Genomic DNA, 17182 nt, shown 5'->3' on the forward strand with positions numbered 1-17182 from the left:
CTCGCGGCTCAGGCTTTTCTACTTGTTTTCGAAGCTCCAATCACTTCAAAAGATGTTTTCGCTCGCTTCTAATCCGACGAAGTTGCGTCGTTGTCCGCGCGTATCGTCGGTCGTTTGATTTAAAGCGAACTATAATCGCCTTATCGGCGAAAGAAGCTTTCCGTCCCTGAAGACAAAATCGTTCTATTAAAGATAAATCAAATGAATTAAATACGACCCTCTCGGACGAGCTACAAGAACGTCGAGCGTTTCTTTTAATGCTATTAGAAAAATCTCGTTGACACGTCGACACGGAAACCGAGACCGATCGTCATTTATCAATTTAACGCGTTTCGAAACTCGTTGCTTCGAGGCTGGCGCTTCGTTTCCGCTCTGAATAACATAACGCAGGTGAAGGCCGTTTCGGTAAGGTGTGCGCGTGAGGTTTAATCTCGATCAGGGGCGAGCCATTAAAACGAGTGCAGGGGCCCATTGTTGGCCAGACAGCGAGGCGAGTGTTGCAGGTGTAAAGCCCACACACGACCCGTTATCTGTCCGAATGGTAGCCACTATTTCGTGGGATTAAGCGGTCTCGTGGCTCGCTGATTTTACGCGTGAAAATGTTACGGACCGAACGACCAACCACCTTCTTCCAATCATTTCTCTTTTCCTTTCCCTATCGTACAGGATTTTTCCGGCCGCGTGAACATGTTCCGACACGACACGGACAACCAATCGAGCCACGGCAAGAACAAAAGCGAAAAATAGAAACGTTCCTTCGAGCGGGAAGGATTAATTCGCGCCGGGGACGGCAGGACAATCGATCGGCCAGGCAAAAGGGCGGAATTCCCGTTGACTTTGCAAGGGCCGCCGCGTCAATTTGTCGTGATTCGAGTGGCGTGTATCGACAGGCCAACGGGAACTTCTGGTTACTACGCGTAATTGGCCCTGCTCCCTAGATTACTATGTTACAGAGGAAGAAAGCAGCATCGAACGCGTACCTGTTATCGACAATCCGGCTCTGATTCTCTATTCCCAACCCCGAATCGCGCGCCACCCCTTTAACCGAGGGGGCGATCGTGCCCTTTAATGTTCATCGAATACGCTTGGGCAATTTCATGAGAATTAATAAAAAAACGAGAAATATGAATTTTAGTATCTTGTCTAGAATTGACGGATTGAATCTATAATTTAAATTTTGATCATGGTTCTGATTCGTGTCGCGATGACGTCGGCCACCCTTCGTCGGGGATCGTCCTCCCTGCACGCTCGCCAGTGAACAGAACCGAGGGTAAATGTAATTTCAGACGGATAAACTACGAGTGAACACGAAAAATCGCCATTTCGCGGATGTTGGGCCGCTCGTTATTAAGGCCTTCGGTTTCCTTTTCCTTCGCCCTCACTCACCCTCGTCCGTTCCTTTTCCATCCGATGCTTGCGTTTGCGCGATGTCTCGCGTGGGCTGGCCCGGATTTAATATGTTTCGACCGGTTCACGGCTCGCCTCGTCATTTATCCGCGCGATCACTGTTATTTTTCCGGCGAGTCGACCTTTCCGCTACACGAACGAAGAACTTCATGCGACTGAAAAATCTTGGAAACGCATATTTGATCGTTACAGTGAAACGATTCGTGTAAAAAAGAAACGTGTGTAATCTATGCATGAAACTTTTGATACGCTTCACAAAGAACTTGTAACTCGTTGCTGTAATTGCATTAAAATTTCAATTTTGAACCTCTATTTCTCTTTTCTATTTTGCAAATGTTATTCTAGATTTTCTGATCCGTAAAGATACTTCATTTCTGAAAGGTACAGGGGTATTTGAATGAATCTGAAATCGGTCTGACTATTCACTGACTTGTTCTACTGCGAATGCTTAGGCACGAATTTCGCGAATCGTCGTTCATCTTCGCGATTTAACACCTTCAAACACGGTCGTATTTACATACCACGATATGCAAAATTTATCGTTATCATTGTACATATATTCAAGCCGCCTCTAATATTTCAAACGTCCACCAAAATGGTTAACGCGCGCCCGCGACCCCTAGATCAAATATCAGATTTTAGTGAAGAAAAATTAATGAAACCTCCTCCGAGAAATAATGCGTTGTTCGCACGGATGGAAACTGTATTTTATAAGCGAAACTGCGAACGATATCGAACAGAATTCCTTCTTTTTTTTTTTTCTTTAATCGGAAAGAAAAGGAAACGATTTGAAAATTAACTTCCTCGGCGTTGTACAGGAGGACCATTAAAAATCACCGATTCTGATCTAACTTCTAAATAAAGCTCGGAACCTAAAGTCTTCCGCAAAAGTTTATTCAAATGATAGCTCGAAACCCGGCGTTTTTCTCCTATCTGAAATTCTGCTCGATGATTTACGATATCCTTATTTATGCACCTAGCGTTTAATAACGCCAAAGGGAACTACCATGAGGCTTGACTGTCACGCGACACCTGCGGGCTGCGCAGCACGTTTCACCGGGGAAAAAGAAACTTTTGCACGAACCGTTTTTCGCAAATTCAGCACGTTAGAAAAGTCGGAAATTTATTCATGAACACTTTCATTAACGTTTGACGGTCAGTTTCCCAGTTCATATTGCTGTATATTGGAGCTTGCAAACTTATTACATTCTTGGGAGACGCGTGAAAGTTGTACTACTTGAATTTCTTTTAAGGCAGCCCGAAACTTTACGAATTTTACTTTGAAATTTCTAACGCTCTTCTTTTTGCAATAAGTTTCTTTTATCTGTTAAATAACCTTTCTTTATACATTGATAGTCGTGTGTTTTATGAAAACCATGTTACTTTATACTATACATTATTATTTCGAGACAGCTTTCATAAAAGCAATCCATCTTAACCGAAGTAGCAAGTGGGAGATCCATCTTACACAACTCAAAATTTTATTCTCCTCTTTTCACTTACTGCACAAACTATTAAATATAAAAATTAGTACGTCTACAATGTTTAATTTTAATTTTTATCAAAATTGCTTTATAATTTCAAGTGACATCGATAGCCAAAATCATTTATCGAACTATCTTTCCATCGATCGACTGATGTGTCGATCAGACGACACGAAAGCCCCATTCGCACGGGAAATGGGAACGCGAAATGAGGATCCGCGAGGTTGATGCAACTACACGGATTTAGTTTTAGCCGGAAACGTCGGCGGATCGCGACGAAAACATAACACGATGTGCGACTCGACCGATCGAACGCGAAATTAATCGTGCAACAAGGAAGTCCTCTTGCTTGTATATACGTATATATCAACGAAAAATCAATTAATCGAACCTTGAAGATTATGAAAAATCGTTTCGTAGCCGGTTCACGTGGAGGTATCTGCACGTAATCGCGAGGTTCAGTCACGCCTACGGTTTCATCGTTGTAAACAACCTCGAATCGAAGAAGAGAAAGAGAACGAGAAGGCGGTAGAAATCGCGGCGTATCAAGGGTCGCGTGACTTTTTAATCGACGAAGGAATTTCTTTGTGCAAACGAACACGTCGGATAGTTTGCGGAGCGTTGAAAAGACTCGAGGCACGGGTCACCGAAAATCGCGAGCTTTGACACTCGCGAAAAGTACAATGTGCGCTCATGCGCGAATTAAACGAACGAGAACGGGTGAAAAAAATTCATCGCTTTGAGAAACACGAACGCTCGTTGAATCGGTGTAAGATCATTACTGTCGGAATGGAGTTTTCTCTGCGATTATCACGTTTTTACTATCCGTGGTTTTACATAAAATGATTAAGCCAAACTCTATTATCATACTTTACGCATTTATTTAATTGGAAAACGTCGATGACTTTCAAGGCATTCAATTTATTAAAGTTCGAATGACTTCAGAATATTTCCAGCGTGCGTAATCTAACAAATTACCCTCCTTGTCTTGGATTCCTTTTATCCAACGTACTCGGCGCAACATCATAAATCATTTCTAATTACAACTCAATTAACTGTGAATATCTAAGATCGTGTAACGATTGACTCGATCTTGTTTCATCTGTGAACGAGTAAGCAAATAAAATGAACGAACGGAATGTAATCTACTACGTGTAAGGAAGAAAACGGAAATGAGTTCGATGCAAAAACGATCGACGATTTCCTTCGGCTAGAACAAGCAATTAATCGATTCTACATTGTCCGCGGATGTATGTAGCTCGTCACGAGAGGCCAGTTCGATCCGCTTGTTTTGCAAAACGGAACACCGCGGATTCGTTTATCCATGGCTGAACGAGTCGCCCTGTAATTTCATACTTCGATGCTCGTTTTTAGCATACGCGAGATTCCTAAATAACCATTTTACGCGTTCGCGTTGAACGAAATCGTTTTCTCCGCTGTTTCTTCGTTAATTCCCCGTGAGAGTAATCGATTCGAACGTTGACGCTTTAACACGCTCGCGACGGACGTTTCGCATCCACGACCAAGATACGTTTAATTAAAATTAATAACTACTTTTATTTATTCCATTCACCTAGAAAATTCTCACAGCCCTTAATTTACAGCAAGTGTGTCAACGCGTTATTCTTTTCCGAAATTGAATTTTCTTTCGAGACAAAGATTCATAGAGTAATTGTGCAGCGAAACAGTTAATGAATAGCAAAGATTTTGTGCAGAACTTTTCAAGGAAATTGATCGAAACTGTGATGATCGTGAAACGAAAGGGTGTAACGAATATGTCAACGAAAAAGCCTCTTTTCCAAGATAGAATTTTCCCCAAGAATAATTTCCCACGCAGACACCATAAGGACGCGTGTATGCACGATGGTGATGTCAGAATGGAGAAACAAGAGAACACAACACAGGAGCATCTCTTCGTGGCATTCCGGACGGTGACAAGAGTAAAGGGAAAGATCCATGGTAGCACACGTGGCTTTGCTTTATATATATGTATATATATATATATATATATTGTTTTTAATTAAACATTAAACCTGGAACAGGTAGCGTCTGCAGAAAAAGATCTTAACTTGAAACATGATTTCAAAATGTAAAAAAATCAATTCAAATAAAAATAAAAAATTCAAAACCAATTAGTCTTTTTAATTAAACATTACAGTTTAAGATCTCCTTCCACAAATACTCTGATTACTGTCACGATCGTGAATTTCAGGAACATTATTTGAGAAAAAATTAATCGAATCGATTACAAATTGTCGATCAACGATATCATTTAATTGATCATTGCAACGAATCCGCTAACTGGCCAACGCGAAGCGTTGCAATGATCGATAGAACAAACACGATCGTAACTGTAACGAGTTGCACAAACATCCAGCTGGTTTGCTTTCAGCAAGTGCGTTACACAATAAACAGAAGCATGCAATTGGTCTCTTTGTGTGTCAAGATGGAGCAAGGATATCACGGAATGTGCGATATGTACATTGCGTATCTACAAAATTCATTCTCGGCCTATGATTTTCTACCTATCTCTCGTTGCTTCTCGCCCGTATCACGTTTTCACTCTGTTTACCGCTGTAACTGTACTGGTTCTAGCCGTTTCCACCCTGCATCCGCCTGTCTGGCAGCCAGCAACCCTGTTCCACGAAGGTAACGAGAAATATTCGTCGGACTTTCTCCGCATTCTCGTGATTGGAATACTTTTAAGTACCAAACTGGGAGCTCTCTAACTCTCCCGCTCTCTCTCTCTCTTTCTCTGTCTCTCATTTCGCTGAGAAGTCTCTTGCTCTTAATCTGCCGGAGGATTAAACGAGTTCTGTCGAGAGAACTTGAGGATAGGTGGAACACGTGTGGAGATAGAACCGCGTCCCGAATACGTGCGGATATTATATACTTATTTAGTCGGAATTTATTCTCCGGGTTGAAATGAACTCGTAACACGGTTACCCGAGCACTTCGTGTTAACCCTTCTACGGATTAGGGGGTCGTAGCAGACTGGCAAATATTTTATACGTTCCCTACACGCAAAGAATTATTTCACGAATTTGTAAAGGATTAAGCACCGCTATTATGGTTCACGAATTATCCCAAATTATTATCAAATTGCGCTCTCGTACGACGTAATCCTGAAGAATGAGTTATTAAATATTGAAGGAAGTAACGGTAGTGTACCCTTTTATAAAGAGATAGAGTAATTTGAGCAGATAATCCAGCGGTTATTTCGTACGGTGTAAAAAATTACGCTCATTGGCTCGATCGACAGCGAAGCCGAAACGCGTTCTCACGATGGTCTCGCGTTGAGAACCGCAATGATTTAATAATTTATCGTCAATTACAGTCCACCTCGACCGTCAATTTAAAGGTACTAATGAAAATCCCGGAGGAGAAAGCGAGCCTCTCGATCGGCCTCGAGAAAAAACTTAGGATTGAACGAACACACCTTCAGGTACATTTTAAATAAAAAAGAAAAATTCGCACGAATGCTTTAATATTTCGTACCGCGAATCTATATAATTACCTTTCTAAACAAATGTTGTTATCGCACGCAGGACATTAAATTTGCTCCCCGGGAATCAAGCTGCGCGGTCGAGTTTCAACGGAAAATTACCGGTACATTTTCCATTTTCGTCTAAACCCGTGTTCTCCGGTAACGAGACACGCGAGGAACCCGTCGCGACGAAAGACTCCCTTAGAAAAATGAAGGATAAACACGAACGGCCCTTCCCGGCGATGCGAAAACGACGTGTGCCACGATCATTTCGTTAGTGGCCATTCTCGTCCCGATAACAGAGAGACAAAGAAAGTTGTTTATCGATCGAGATAGGAGGGACGAAAGTTTCTTTCTTTCTTTTTTCTTTTCCTTTCTACTCGATCAGCAAGGATGGGCGTGTTTTGATAAATATCCGACAGGATAACGTTTCGAGGCAGACGTCTCTGTAATTGTTTACGATCCTAGCCGGGGTTAGGTCTGCTTGATTACAGATACGAAATTACGTTCTTGCGTTTCCTCACCACGGTTAATTATCCTCATCGAGCACGATGACGAATCGTAAAATTGTTTAATATATCTACGTCGGATCGATTACGCCGTAACACATCCCCGTGTACCGTGAAGCAATCTCTTTTCTCTGTTTTCTGCCTTCGTCTTGTTGTTTCTCTCCGTGGTCCGCCCTTTTTTTTCCCCCCGCGTTGATCGTTCGTTATTAATTGGCGCACTAACAAGCAGTCGGGGGATCAGAAAACGTTGAATTTAATTTTTAGAACGTAACGAGAAAATCGACGCCCGCGTGGTCAAATAAAAATGTCGCGAAAATATAAATATTATGAACGCAAATATGCAAAACGACTGGATGGGAAGTTTTTTATTGTTGCTCCATCGAACCGAGGCGATCGAGCTCAAATATTTATTCAGCAAACATTATCGTTTGTTATTCCTCGTAATCGTGAATATTCATGGTAAAGAAACTTTGAAGATGTTGATTTTTATAACGTCGAAAGATCGGTTGAGAAAGGCGAACCGTGTTTCTCGAGTCAATGATTTGTTGAATTGAAAAAAAAAAATATGTACGCGAGTCGATAGGAAAGAAGGTCCGAAGTTTTCGGGCTGGTTTCTTGGTCGGTTCGAGTTAACGACGAGAGTCGAATCATCGAGTGGCTATTAGCGCAATGTAATTACACCGCGATTACGCAACATCATGGAAAGAATTCGTTCCCAGAAGGTACGGGATGATATAGCCTCCCATCTCTGTTACCGTGTGCCTAGCTGAATATTCATTTATCTTGAATAGTTAATTATGTCACGCAAAGAATTTTGAAACATTTATTTAAAAGATTGACATATTTTTTTATCGATATTTAAAGAATCATCACTGCTAAGTCAAGTTGTCTAAATAATTCACAATCATTACTATAACCGTGTGCCTTGATTAAACAATATAAAAGATAAAATCAGACATAACGTCAATCAAAGTTATATAAACTGTCGATTTCTTTAAATGAACGTATTGAAATACTCGTTATTATAAATGCAACAAGAAATCCGAGCAAATTGCATTGATTTGATAAAAATACAGCAAATTAGCTGGTTCCACAAATCACAGGGAGGAATGATTAATTCAACAGGCACGGTAACGCGAACGCAACACTCGGAAGGAATAGCACACGGTGATTTGAACCGCACCCTACCGAGTGGGGGGTTAACGCGACACATAAAGTAGAACTAATTTCCACGTTGAAACACAGGTCTCGCGGATTGGTCATTCTTTTTCGATCTAATTGCTCGCCGGCTACCAGCGTGGCAGATTAAGAGTGGAAAATCCAGTAACCATCCGCGTCATTTCTCAACGGGCGTAATGAACATTTCCACGGTTACGGGCGCGCGGCCGGGCTAGAGAGGGGTTGTCATTAATTCGGTGAAACGGAGGTTTCGCAACGGACCCGGCCCGTTCAATTTCATTAATCGTTCCCCGGCAAAGCCGTCTCTCGACCCCGTCCTGGTTTCACTTAAATCGTAATCTCGTACGTGCTCGGCCCAGCCCGATAAATCTGCCTCAAACACGCTTGTACAAGCGTCAATCCGTCGTTTCGACGTCGGTACCACCGTTGGCTTTCTCCGCTGGTCCAACGATTAATCCACAACTAGCGCGTGGTACGCGTCGATTAAACGGAATTCCCGAACGAAACGCTCGGTTTCCCGGCGCGGAAAGCTTTCCTTTGGCCGGCACGGGCAAAGCGGATGTTCGTCGGTCTTTCGAGGTCTCCCGTTGAATGGCGATGGCTCGAGGCGTTTAGGCGAGAAAGTTTAACAGATCTTGGCACAATCGGGGGAAGATAAACCCGGAAAATAAGCCACCCAATGCAGCAAGAGAGAAAGAGAGACAGGGTGAGCTTAGATGGTATCTACAATGTTTGAGATCACAGTGGATGAGTTAAGAGGAGACGTAGCTTGCTAGAAAAGATGAACAGGGAGAATGTCACACCCTCGGTCGGAATTATCCTCAACTACTTGTCCCTTGATTCAGAATACCCTTGCTCCATTTTGCTTACCTCTGAAAAGGGATTTCCCTGGGGTGCGATGTTAAGAAGGAGAGTTTAGAGCAACCCGTCGACCGTCCTTCGAGAATCTCTTTGAACTCGATCAATTTATAAACTTCGAATTTGAATGCTTGTCGTGAGAATAAAATACATACGTGGCATTAATAAAAGATAATGCTCTGATTCGTGATCGACGGTCGACGCGTTAACCAGAGACACCAGATTGAACAAAGGATCTTATGGGGCGAAACACAGTAAAAAAGGAAGTCCCAGGACACCCAGCGGTAAGTATTTCAAGCGAGATTACGAGTACATGCGTGTGAATTCTTATGGGAGTCGATGCACCTTGCACGAACCACACCCTCTGTTAAAGGAAAGAACACGTTAAACGTAACAACGGATCGATTATTGCAGTGGAGATGGAGGAGGAAAGAGAAGAAGAAAAAAATTCAACGAAAGAACAAACCGGGGCTCGAAGTATGCGGAAATACGCGAACAGAAAACTTGAAGCTATTGTTGATACTCGCGCGTGGGTGAAACTTGCACCGTTGATTCTCGATTTGATGAGAGGAAAAAACAAACTCGTGAACCACGTGTACCAGGTCGGACGATTCTGACAAAGTTCCCGAGGATTAAACGTGCATTCGCAACAATAAATTATTCTGAAAATTAATAATATATCAACAAAGGCAATTAAAATTAAATCTCGTTCAAAATATAAATAAAATCTTTCTTTCTAAAAGGAATCGTCTAGACTGGTACCGTGTTCTTTATGATACACCATCGTATATTTACGAATATAATTAACTATGTTGCACGAAATTACTGAATTTCGCGAAGCATACTTTTGAGACACGGCAAAGGAGAGGAGAAAATATTCGTCGCGGTCCAGATTGATTGAAAATAAAAAATAATATGATTTTAAATTATTGAATATTGTATAAAACTTTCCCAAGCGAGTGGTAGAATCTTTCCTTACGTTTACCATTTTCTTAAGAGAAGCCTTTCATGCTCGGCACTGTACATCAAGGGAGAGACGATGATTACGATCAGCAGGCTGGCGATCTCTCGATCGATTCCACGGAACGAGTTAAATTGACGTCGAACTCTCTTGGATGGTCTTGCGAAACGCATAAAGAGAGGTCGATGCACACGCGTGTAAAACCGACGACAGGACGTGTACGTGTATGACTTGGCTGTGCGAACGACACCGTGGAACTTCTCCACTTAAAGTTAATCCGAAAGTCATTACTCCTCAGCCAGAGGTCCTTAGAGCGAGTTCTCTCGTCGAGACGGTGGCTCGAACTTTAAATGCGTTTTTCTGAAAACGTACTTCAGCCACCGGAGGGGGCGCAACTCAATTTTAACCTTGTTCGCGGTTCTTACACGATTACTCTGCACTTTTACGCCCCCTCCCGTTCTTCTCGCGTGGTCATCTTTGTCTGAACGCCCGGACGATCGAGACTTCGTTCCATCGTGGGTTAAACGAACAAGATTTCGATTTGTCATCGCGATTATCTTTCCCAATTATTCACATCGCCGCCACTATGATCGTCTTATCAACGTCGTCGTGGTAGCACGTCGTTTTCCTCGCGCCGCGAAACTAATTTCCGCCCGGCAACTATTAATCACAATGACGAAACGCGTATCCTGGCTGATCAGCAATATTTCGTCTCCCCTTATTCTCTTTTTCTTCTCATCGCCCGTTGGCGATCATGGTGCTCCTCTGGAATCGAGTATCTGGACCGATCGACGCGATATGATCTCGGTATCGTCGCGATTCAACGATAAAAGTTAAAGAAGAAAAAAAAGGAGTATTAAAAAAAATATATAAGATAAAAGAAGAGAGATAGGAATCCGCAGGATATTTCGTTAGATCGAGTGAGCTGGAAGAAGGGATCTCGTGGAATGTGGATCGTGAGACTCGCGGAAATACGCGCGTGTTACGCGTACGTTTCGTGTGCCCTCTCGCGTGCATGTGTACGTGTGCGTGCGTCTGTGTAAGTTCTCGAGGGACGAAGACACAAAGATCGAAGGGAACAGAGTGGATGTTCACGAGGACCGGGATAGAGAAGCGACCGCTGAGTTTGCGATTCTTCCTATCGCACTGATCCACCGCGAAATACGCTCTTCAATGGTCAAGCAATTGGCCAGTTCGCCGGACCATATGAAGTCGTCCACTCCTTCCTCATTTTCTTTCTTCCCTGGATATATTATTTTCTCCCCCATTTTAACCCCTACGTTTATTTCCTTGCGATCTCGACTCCATGCTCTTTGCTCCATTTTCTTGGACAGAGGAAAAAGGAAAATACAACCTCGAGGAAACTGATGGTCTGAATCATTTTTAATGAACGATAGCGAACGTATAGAGATCATAGAATTTATATACGAAAGAAAAATTTGAATTGAAAGGTGGAGAAAGTTCAGCTTTCCGAGGCACAACTTTATTCCACGCAAAACTCATCGAATTTCCGCATACCCGACGGTTAATAATTTTTCATTCCCGATCGCGTCGATCGAGCCGTGCAATCGCGCGCGTAACTCTGCCTGTCGAGGCAGATCCTCGCGATCGGATCGAGATTCGCCGCGGATAGATCGTATAGATCGTAGCAAGGTCATCGGGAGACTATGATCGATATACAGAGAGAAATACGCGCGCGAGAATGTTGGCGATATACAGGAAGCGTTTCTCGTTACCGCGAGGTAAAGTACCCTAGGCTTCCCAGGTGTCATGCTGGATATCTCGCACGGAACGCTCGTAAAAGCTTCGCCGTGTAGATACCGATCCACGCGGAAAGTCGGATCGCTCGATAACCCGGGGACCAAGTGACAAGCGCGATCTAACTTCGATCGGATCGGAACGTCTCCTTTAATTGGTGCTGGTAGACTCATTAAGGATAGAAAACGGCAGAACGAAACGTTTTCATTTTTTTATTTCATTCTATACCTACGAGAGTTCTACTTTTAACAAGAAATCTGATTCGATGCTGTACCATCATGGTTTCCTCGATGCGATTTTGTTAGGATCAAGGTAGAGGTTGATTGTTTTAGGATCAATTGTGTACGCGGGATGCAAGGAGGTCGATGATCGGTATACTTACTCGCTGTTCAACACCCGGAAAGACTTTGGCGACATACAGTTGACGCTCCATTCGGTATTCCCGTGCTCGTTGCATATCGTTATCGAGAACCTGCCGTAGTTCGCTCTGATCAGGTGGATCAGCTTTCCCTCGCCGCACTCGAGCCTCAGTGTTTTGCCCTCGCAGGCGTACGCGGTGTCGTACCTCTCTGTAACAGAAAAAATGGATCTTGTTAATCTACTGTCATAATCCTTATCTACTGTAGCGAGAAATATACTGCCAAAGCTACATAGTTATAAAAAAAAATAACCATGTAACCGGTATTATTCAACCATATCTCATTTCGCTCTCAATAGCCATCATACTTAACGAGAGTTTAATTAGTTGTCGCAATTATGGGACAATGGAAAAACGAATAAAATAGCAGAGTCACGATTTCGTTGTAAGAAAACAACACGGTACCACATCCCCCCGTTACCATTCGCGATAGGCTTGAATTACCCCGAATGAACGAGGGGTCCCAGGAAAAGAAGGGGTCTAGCTTTGCAAGCGGCGCGAGTCAAGGACACGTCAAAGTAGCTCGCAACAAAATTACCGTGACTAGCTGGAGGGTGAAGGTGGCTGTTGCCAGGCCAAGGTACAAGGGGGTAGGTTACAGGGACACAGTTGATAGGCTGTGTCGCGTTGCGAAGTGCAATGGAATTAAGATAAAGAACACCGCTGTATAGACGCGTATATACAGGGGATGCAAACAATGAGAAACCGTCGGGAGAGGCTCGACTGTTGGCGTACGGTTCGTGGGATCGACTGAAAGGAGGCCGAGATAGCCCGGCTACGACTCGGCTCTTTGTCGATCCTCCCTCATCTGCTCGAGGGATTTATCCCGCGGAAAATCTGCCGGCGGGAGGTTTCTTTTCAAAGCAAATTAGCGAATTTACGGGCGCGACTTTCCTCGAAGAAAAGTCGCGGCAAGACTTCTCCAGCTCCTCCTTCCTCCTCGCGACACGCCACCGCTGCCAGAGCGACGCGTTCTTCCAGAGACGAGCTTTTCTTCACGGACACAGCCCGTGGCTCGGTTTAATGGCCGCGAAGATGAGTGTCCCGGTGATATTGTATCCCTCTTGCGACATTCAGACCGCTGAATGCTTTCGTTGCAGTTCAAAACGCGAGCAACGGTAGGAGAAATCGTGTAATTGCGAAAAATAATTTTATTTTCAGTTTATCTTAGATGTTGAAGCTATACCAGGGTTGATACTTTGGAAGACACCGGTCGCGATCCTCATTTATCGGCAACAAAGAATCACACAGAGACGCGGAAGGTTAGCTAGCAAGATAAGAAGGGTTGAAAAGAAGAATAACAGCCAGAAGAAAGGATCGTAAAACTAGGTCCCCAGGCTTATTGAAGACGAAAGAACGATAGATGTGCCATAATACCGGTCGACCATAGTGTCCAGGTCGGTGACGAAGAAGGAGGTTTCGATGCCTCGAAGAAGGAAGGTGAGAAGTACCTCGGGGAACGAACTAGGACTAGCACAGAGGCAAGGAGGTGAGGAGGAACTCTGTTACAGGAGAGAGGGGTAGTAATAACTCTGTCCGTGAAAGCCCCGTCGTGAGTTCATTAGTTCCATACCGACGCGCCACAATGCCATTTTAGAGCGCTGTTAGGACTTTCCACGAACAACCGCCTTCGACGACTTCTTGTTGCCGTGAAATATCACGCCGGGAGATTTCAACCATTCAAACGCGTGCATTCTCGATGAGGCATAAGAAAAGGCATTACGATCAATCCGAATGTAATGGGAATTGGAAACGCGTGGAAATATCCTTGTGAGGAAAGACAAAAATTTTGTTACGACGTACCAGCCGCAAGGCAGTTCCACCGCGCCCAAAAAAATCTAGGACACTCGGCGCACTAATTTGACGAGGTCACGAACCAACGAACAAATAAAAGATTATACGAGTGCACGCGATAATGAGGTGAATTCGTCGTCAAGGAAAGCCTCTATCGATTCGTCGAGGAAGTATCCCCCCGTAAAAACGTGAGGTGCTTCGAATGGCAGGAAGAAATGCCGATTTTACGGGGCTCCGAAGCTTTCCATTGCCGTAAAGGATCGAAAAGTATTCCTCTTAAACGAGAGCAAAATCGCCGGTCACGCCAGAATGGATTCCTCGAGTCGAGGAAGGTAAGCGAAGAAACAGAGTAGATTTTATAGGATCCAGGTAATTTCTCGAAGTCCGCGGTACCGATTAACAGGCTACGAACGAGCCAGCCCTCGGATACTATTCGCTGCCGTTTGTTCAACGTTAATTAACCGTGTCTTGATAACACCGTAAACGGCAGTTAATCGATATACGTACGAGGCTCGATCAGCGTCTGTGTGCGAGTAAATAGTAGTATAAAAAGTCTACTGTTAACTGTTACTGCAAACAGAGCTCGAATGTGCATTGCTTCCGTGAAACGAGCGTGTCCTAACCGCGTGCATCGTGTCGCTTGCTTGCTCGGTTACTCGCTTACTCGTTCACGCGTCACTCGCAGCTGCTCCCCTGCAACCGGTGCATTCTCTCGGTGCACCTCTAACGCGAGTGCGATGAAAAAAAGGCCGCGTTCAAGCTGACGTAAGGGAACACGCTTCGCAGCAGCTTCCTCGTTCGGTCCTCCCCCCCGTCCTGGCATTCCACTTTCTTTTATCGCCGCAGACCGGTCACTTTCGACCTTTTCTTCGTGTTAGCCCTAAGTTTTTTCGCTCGGTTCGCGCCGCACGGACAGGTTCGAGGTTCTGGCCTTCCGATTTTAATGCGGACGAGATATTACGAGGGTCTGTCAGGGCTCCTTTGTCTTGTCGAACATCCCCGGGCTGGGCAAAAAACGTAATAATGTGGTATCCTGGGTGGAAGACGCGAGACGCGATAAGAAAGCGTGGAAAATGAGACACGAATACGCGAGGACGAAGAAACCACGTATGAAGGATAGGTGTAAACTTCCACCCCGTCGCGATGCAAGAGGACGAATTCGACGACTTTTGAATTATAACGCTTAGCCACGGTTTCGCTAACAATTTTGGTTAAAGTCATGACACGAGAAAACATCTGTGCCCGAGGTAAGTCATTCTGTCGTGTATATAATATTGTAGAGAACCATGCGACCAGAACAATGGGCCACGATTTTGAATAGCATTGCTCGGAAGATCAAGGCAATTGCGCTAATTAATTGCGACTTTTCATTCCACACCAGGTACACACGATTTCTGTGGCCATTGTAAACGCGACTGTTAATCACGGTCGCTCTCCTCCCCGGCGATGCAAAGTGAAAGGGCAGAGCAGACGAAAGAGGGTAGAAGACTATCGTGATTCGAACCAAAAAGCAAAATTGAAGTGCTACACGTCGGCAAAGCCTATGTGACCAGGCGTTTCTCTGCATTTTTCGATTTCGTTACGCTGACTGTCTTGCAAAAAAAAGCGAGAGGGAAGATAAAATAAAAATGAAACAGAGGATAGAAAGATATTTCCTCGTGGAAACGCGGGAACAGCAAGGATAATGACGGACACGTATAGAACGCACGATAACTTGGGTCGTCGTTGTCGTCACGACGCGGTACGACAGGGAAATCTGCCATCTTTTTAGAGCATTTCTCTCGTCTGACCCTAGCATTGCATTTTGACGGAGTGCATTCGAATGAATGCCGCGAAAAGTTTTTAACGAGCGCACTCTCCGGCTCTGCAATGCTCGGCTGCGTCTGGCGAAAATGACGCCGCCGACGACGACGACGACGACGACGAGACCTGGAGGTGTAACGACACGATCGTTCGGAGAAAAATATTCCAGGGAAATTGCTGAATCCTGTTACCGTTTTTCTTCCGCTTGGATACGGATTGAAATAATCGCGAGCAAAGGACGATACTAAGGATGCATCGAATGCGATTCTTTTCAAGACTTCTTCGATATTGTTGGTGTTTCCTGAGTCAGAGAACTGGGTTAAGCAAAGATAAATATGTACTTATATTGAATGAAAGAATAAATTTTTTTTAAATTGAAAAAGCGTGAAGTTAATTTTGATTCTACCTTGTCCTGCCTATTCTAAGCTACGATGGTTAAGAGTTAAAGTTACTACTCTTTACCTACGAATATTCTCAGAAAATACTTCGTATTTATCTTCTCCTGCAAAAATAGCTTCGTTCTACGCGCAAGCTGAAGCAGCGACAAATTGACTATCCGTGTTACCTTAAGTACCTTCCTACTTTTAGAGTACGTTGTTAGAAGGAAGGATTCTATATTTATCCGAGTGCAAAATCGCGTAAATATCTGATGAAAATCAGCTGTCAATTTCCTTTCTTAAATTGTTAAAAGAATAGAAATTAATTAGAGAAACCTTGGAACTGTCCTCTTTTGCGCCAATTAACGCTGTCTCTATCGTCTTAACGTTCGAGAAGAGGATCTAATCAGGTGAGAATCTCGAGATTGCAGCGGAGACGTGAATTTCCATCACGATCCCATTGAAGTTCTTTGAAGTTACCCCGTTCATTGTCGTCGCTGTTTCGCGACACCATTCCCTTCGCGAGGGAAGGTGAGAATGCCGCAGGATTTCGTGCGGTCAATGTACAGCCCGAACTATGTCCAGGGATTCCGAGTACGGATTCTGAGACACAATGAGCTCGAAACTTGCCACGGTTGGTTGGAAAGCCGTCTGTGTATACGTCCCTGTAAAGAGGTGGCCACGTGTATCGGTTCAACCCGGTGTGCTCGCGTACCTGCGAACCATGGGGGTGGAAGCGCTTGAATGCCGATAGAACCTTCCTCCTGGGGCAAAGTTTCAAGGGAGCTCCTTCGAGTATCTGTGTTTCGAGTCGTTCGATCGCCCTCAGGATTTACGTACCGCGGTGAATTCGAGCGAAGAGAAGCTGCGAAAGTAAGGACGAACCGGACGTCCGTAGAAATCTAACGCCGCTACTCGGGCTTGGCTCTCGAGACGCAACTTCTCGACTTTGATTCCGTCCTGGGACCAAGTGAACCTCTCGAAATCAGAGCTCGAATCTTCGACCGTGAGCAAAACCCCTAGCTAAAGTTAGACTTTTCGAGACGAGATTAGGTGCAGACGAAGGAATCCCGAGATCCCTGGCCCCGAGTCGGAATGAAAGGCATCGTATTATGCAGTTCACTTGTCGGAGTTTGCGGTGTGTTTT

General features: G+C 44.3%; 1 protein-coding gene across 10 annotated transcripts in view; it reads right to left on the reverse strand.

Annotated features, from left to right (window-relative positions):
• Nucleotides 1–17182, reverse strand: part of LOC114874868 (latrophilin Cirl-like) — a 308074-nt gene that overhangs the window by 23820 nt on the left and 267072 nt on the right. For all 10 annotated transcript variants that reach the window (XR_006829983.1, XR_006829984.1, XM_029184560.2 and 7 more), the window contains one exon: nucleotides 12026–12212. Coding sequence is in view for 8 of the 10 variants with exons in the window: in XM_029184560.2 (XP_029040393.1) it covers nucleotides 12026–12212 (187 nt within the window). In the remaining 2 variants the exon portion in view is untranslated. The remainder of the gene's footprint in view (nucleotides 1–12025; nucleotides 12213–17182) is intronic.

Source organism: Osmia bicornis, chromosome 13, assembly GCF_907164935.1.
Source record: "Osmia bicornis bicornis chromosome 13, iOsmBic2.1, whole genome shotgun sequence".
Lineage (NCBI taxonomy): Eukaryota > Metazoa > Arthropoda > Insecta > Hymenoptera > Megachilidae > Osmia > Osmia bicornis.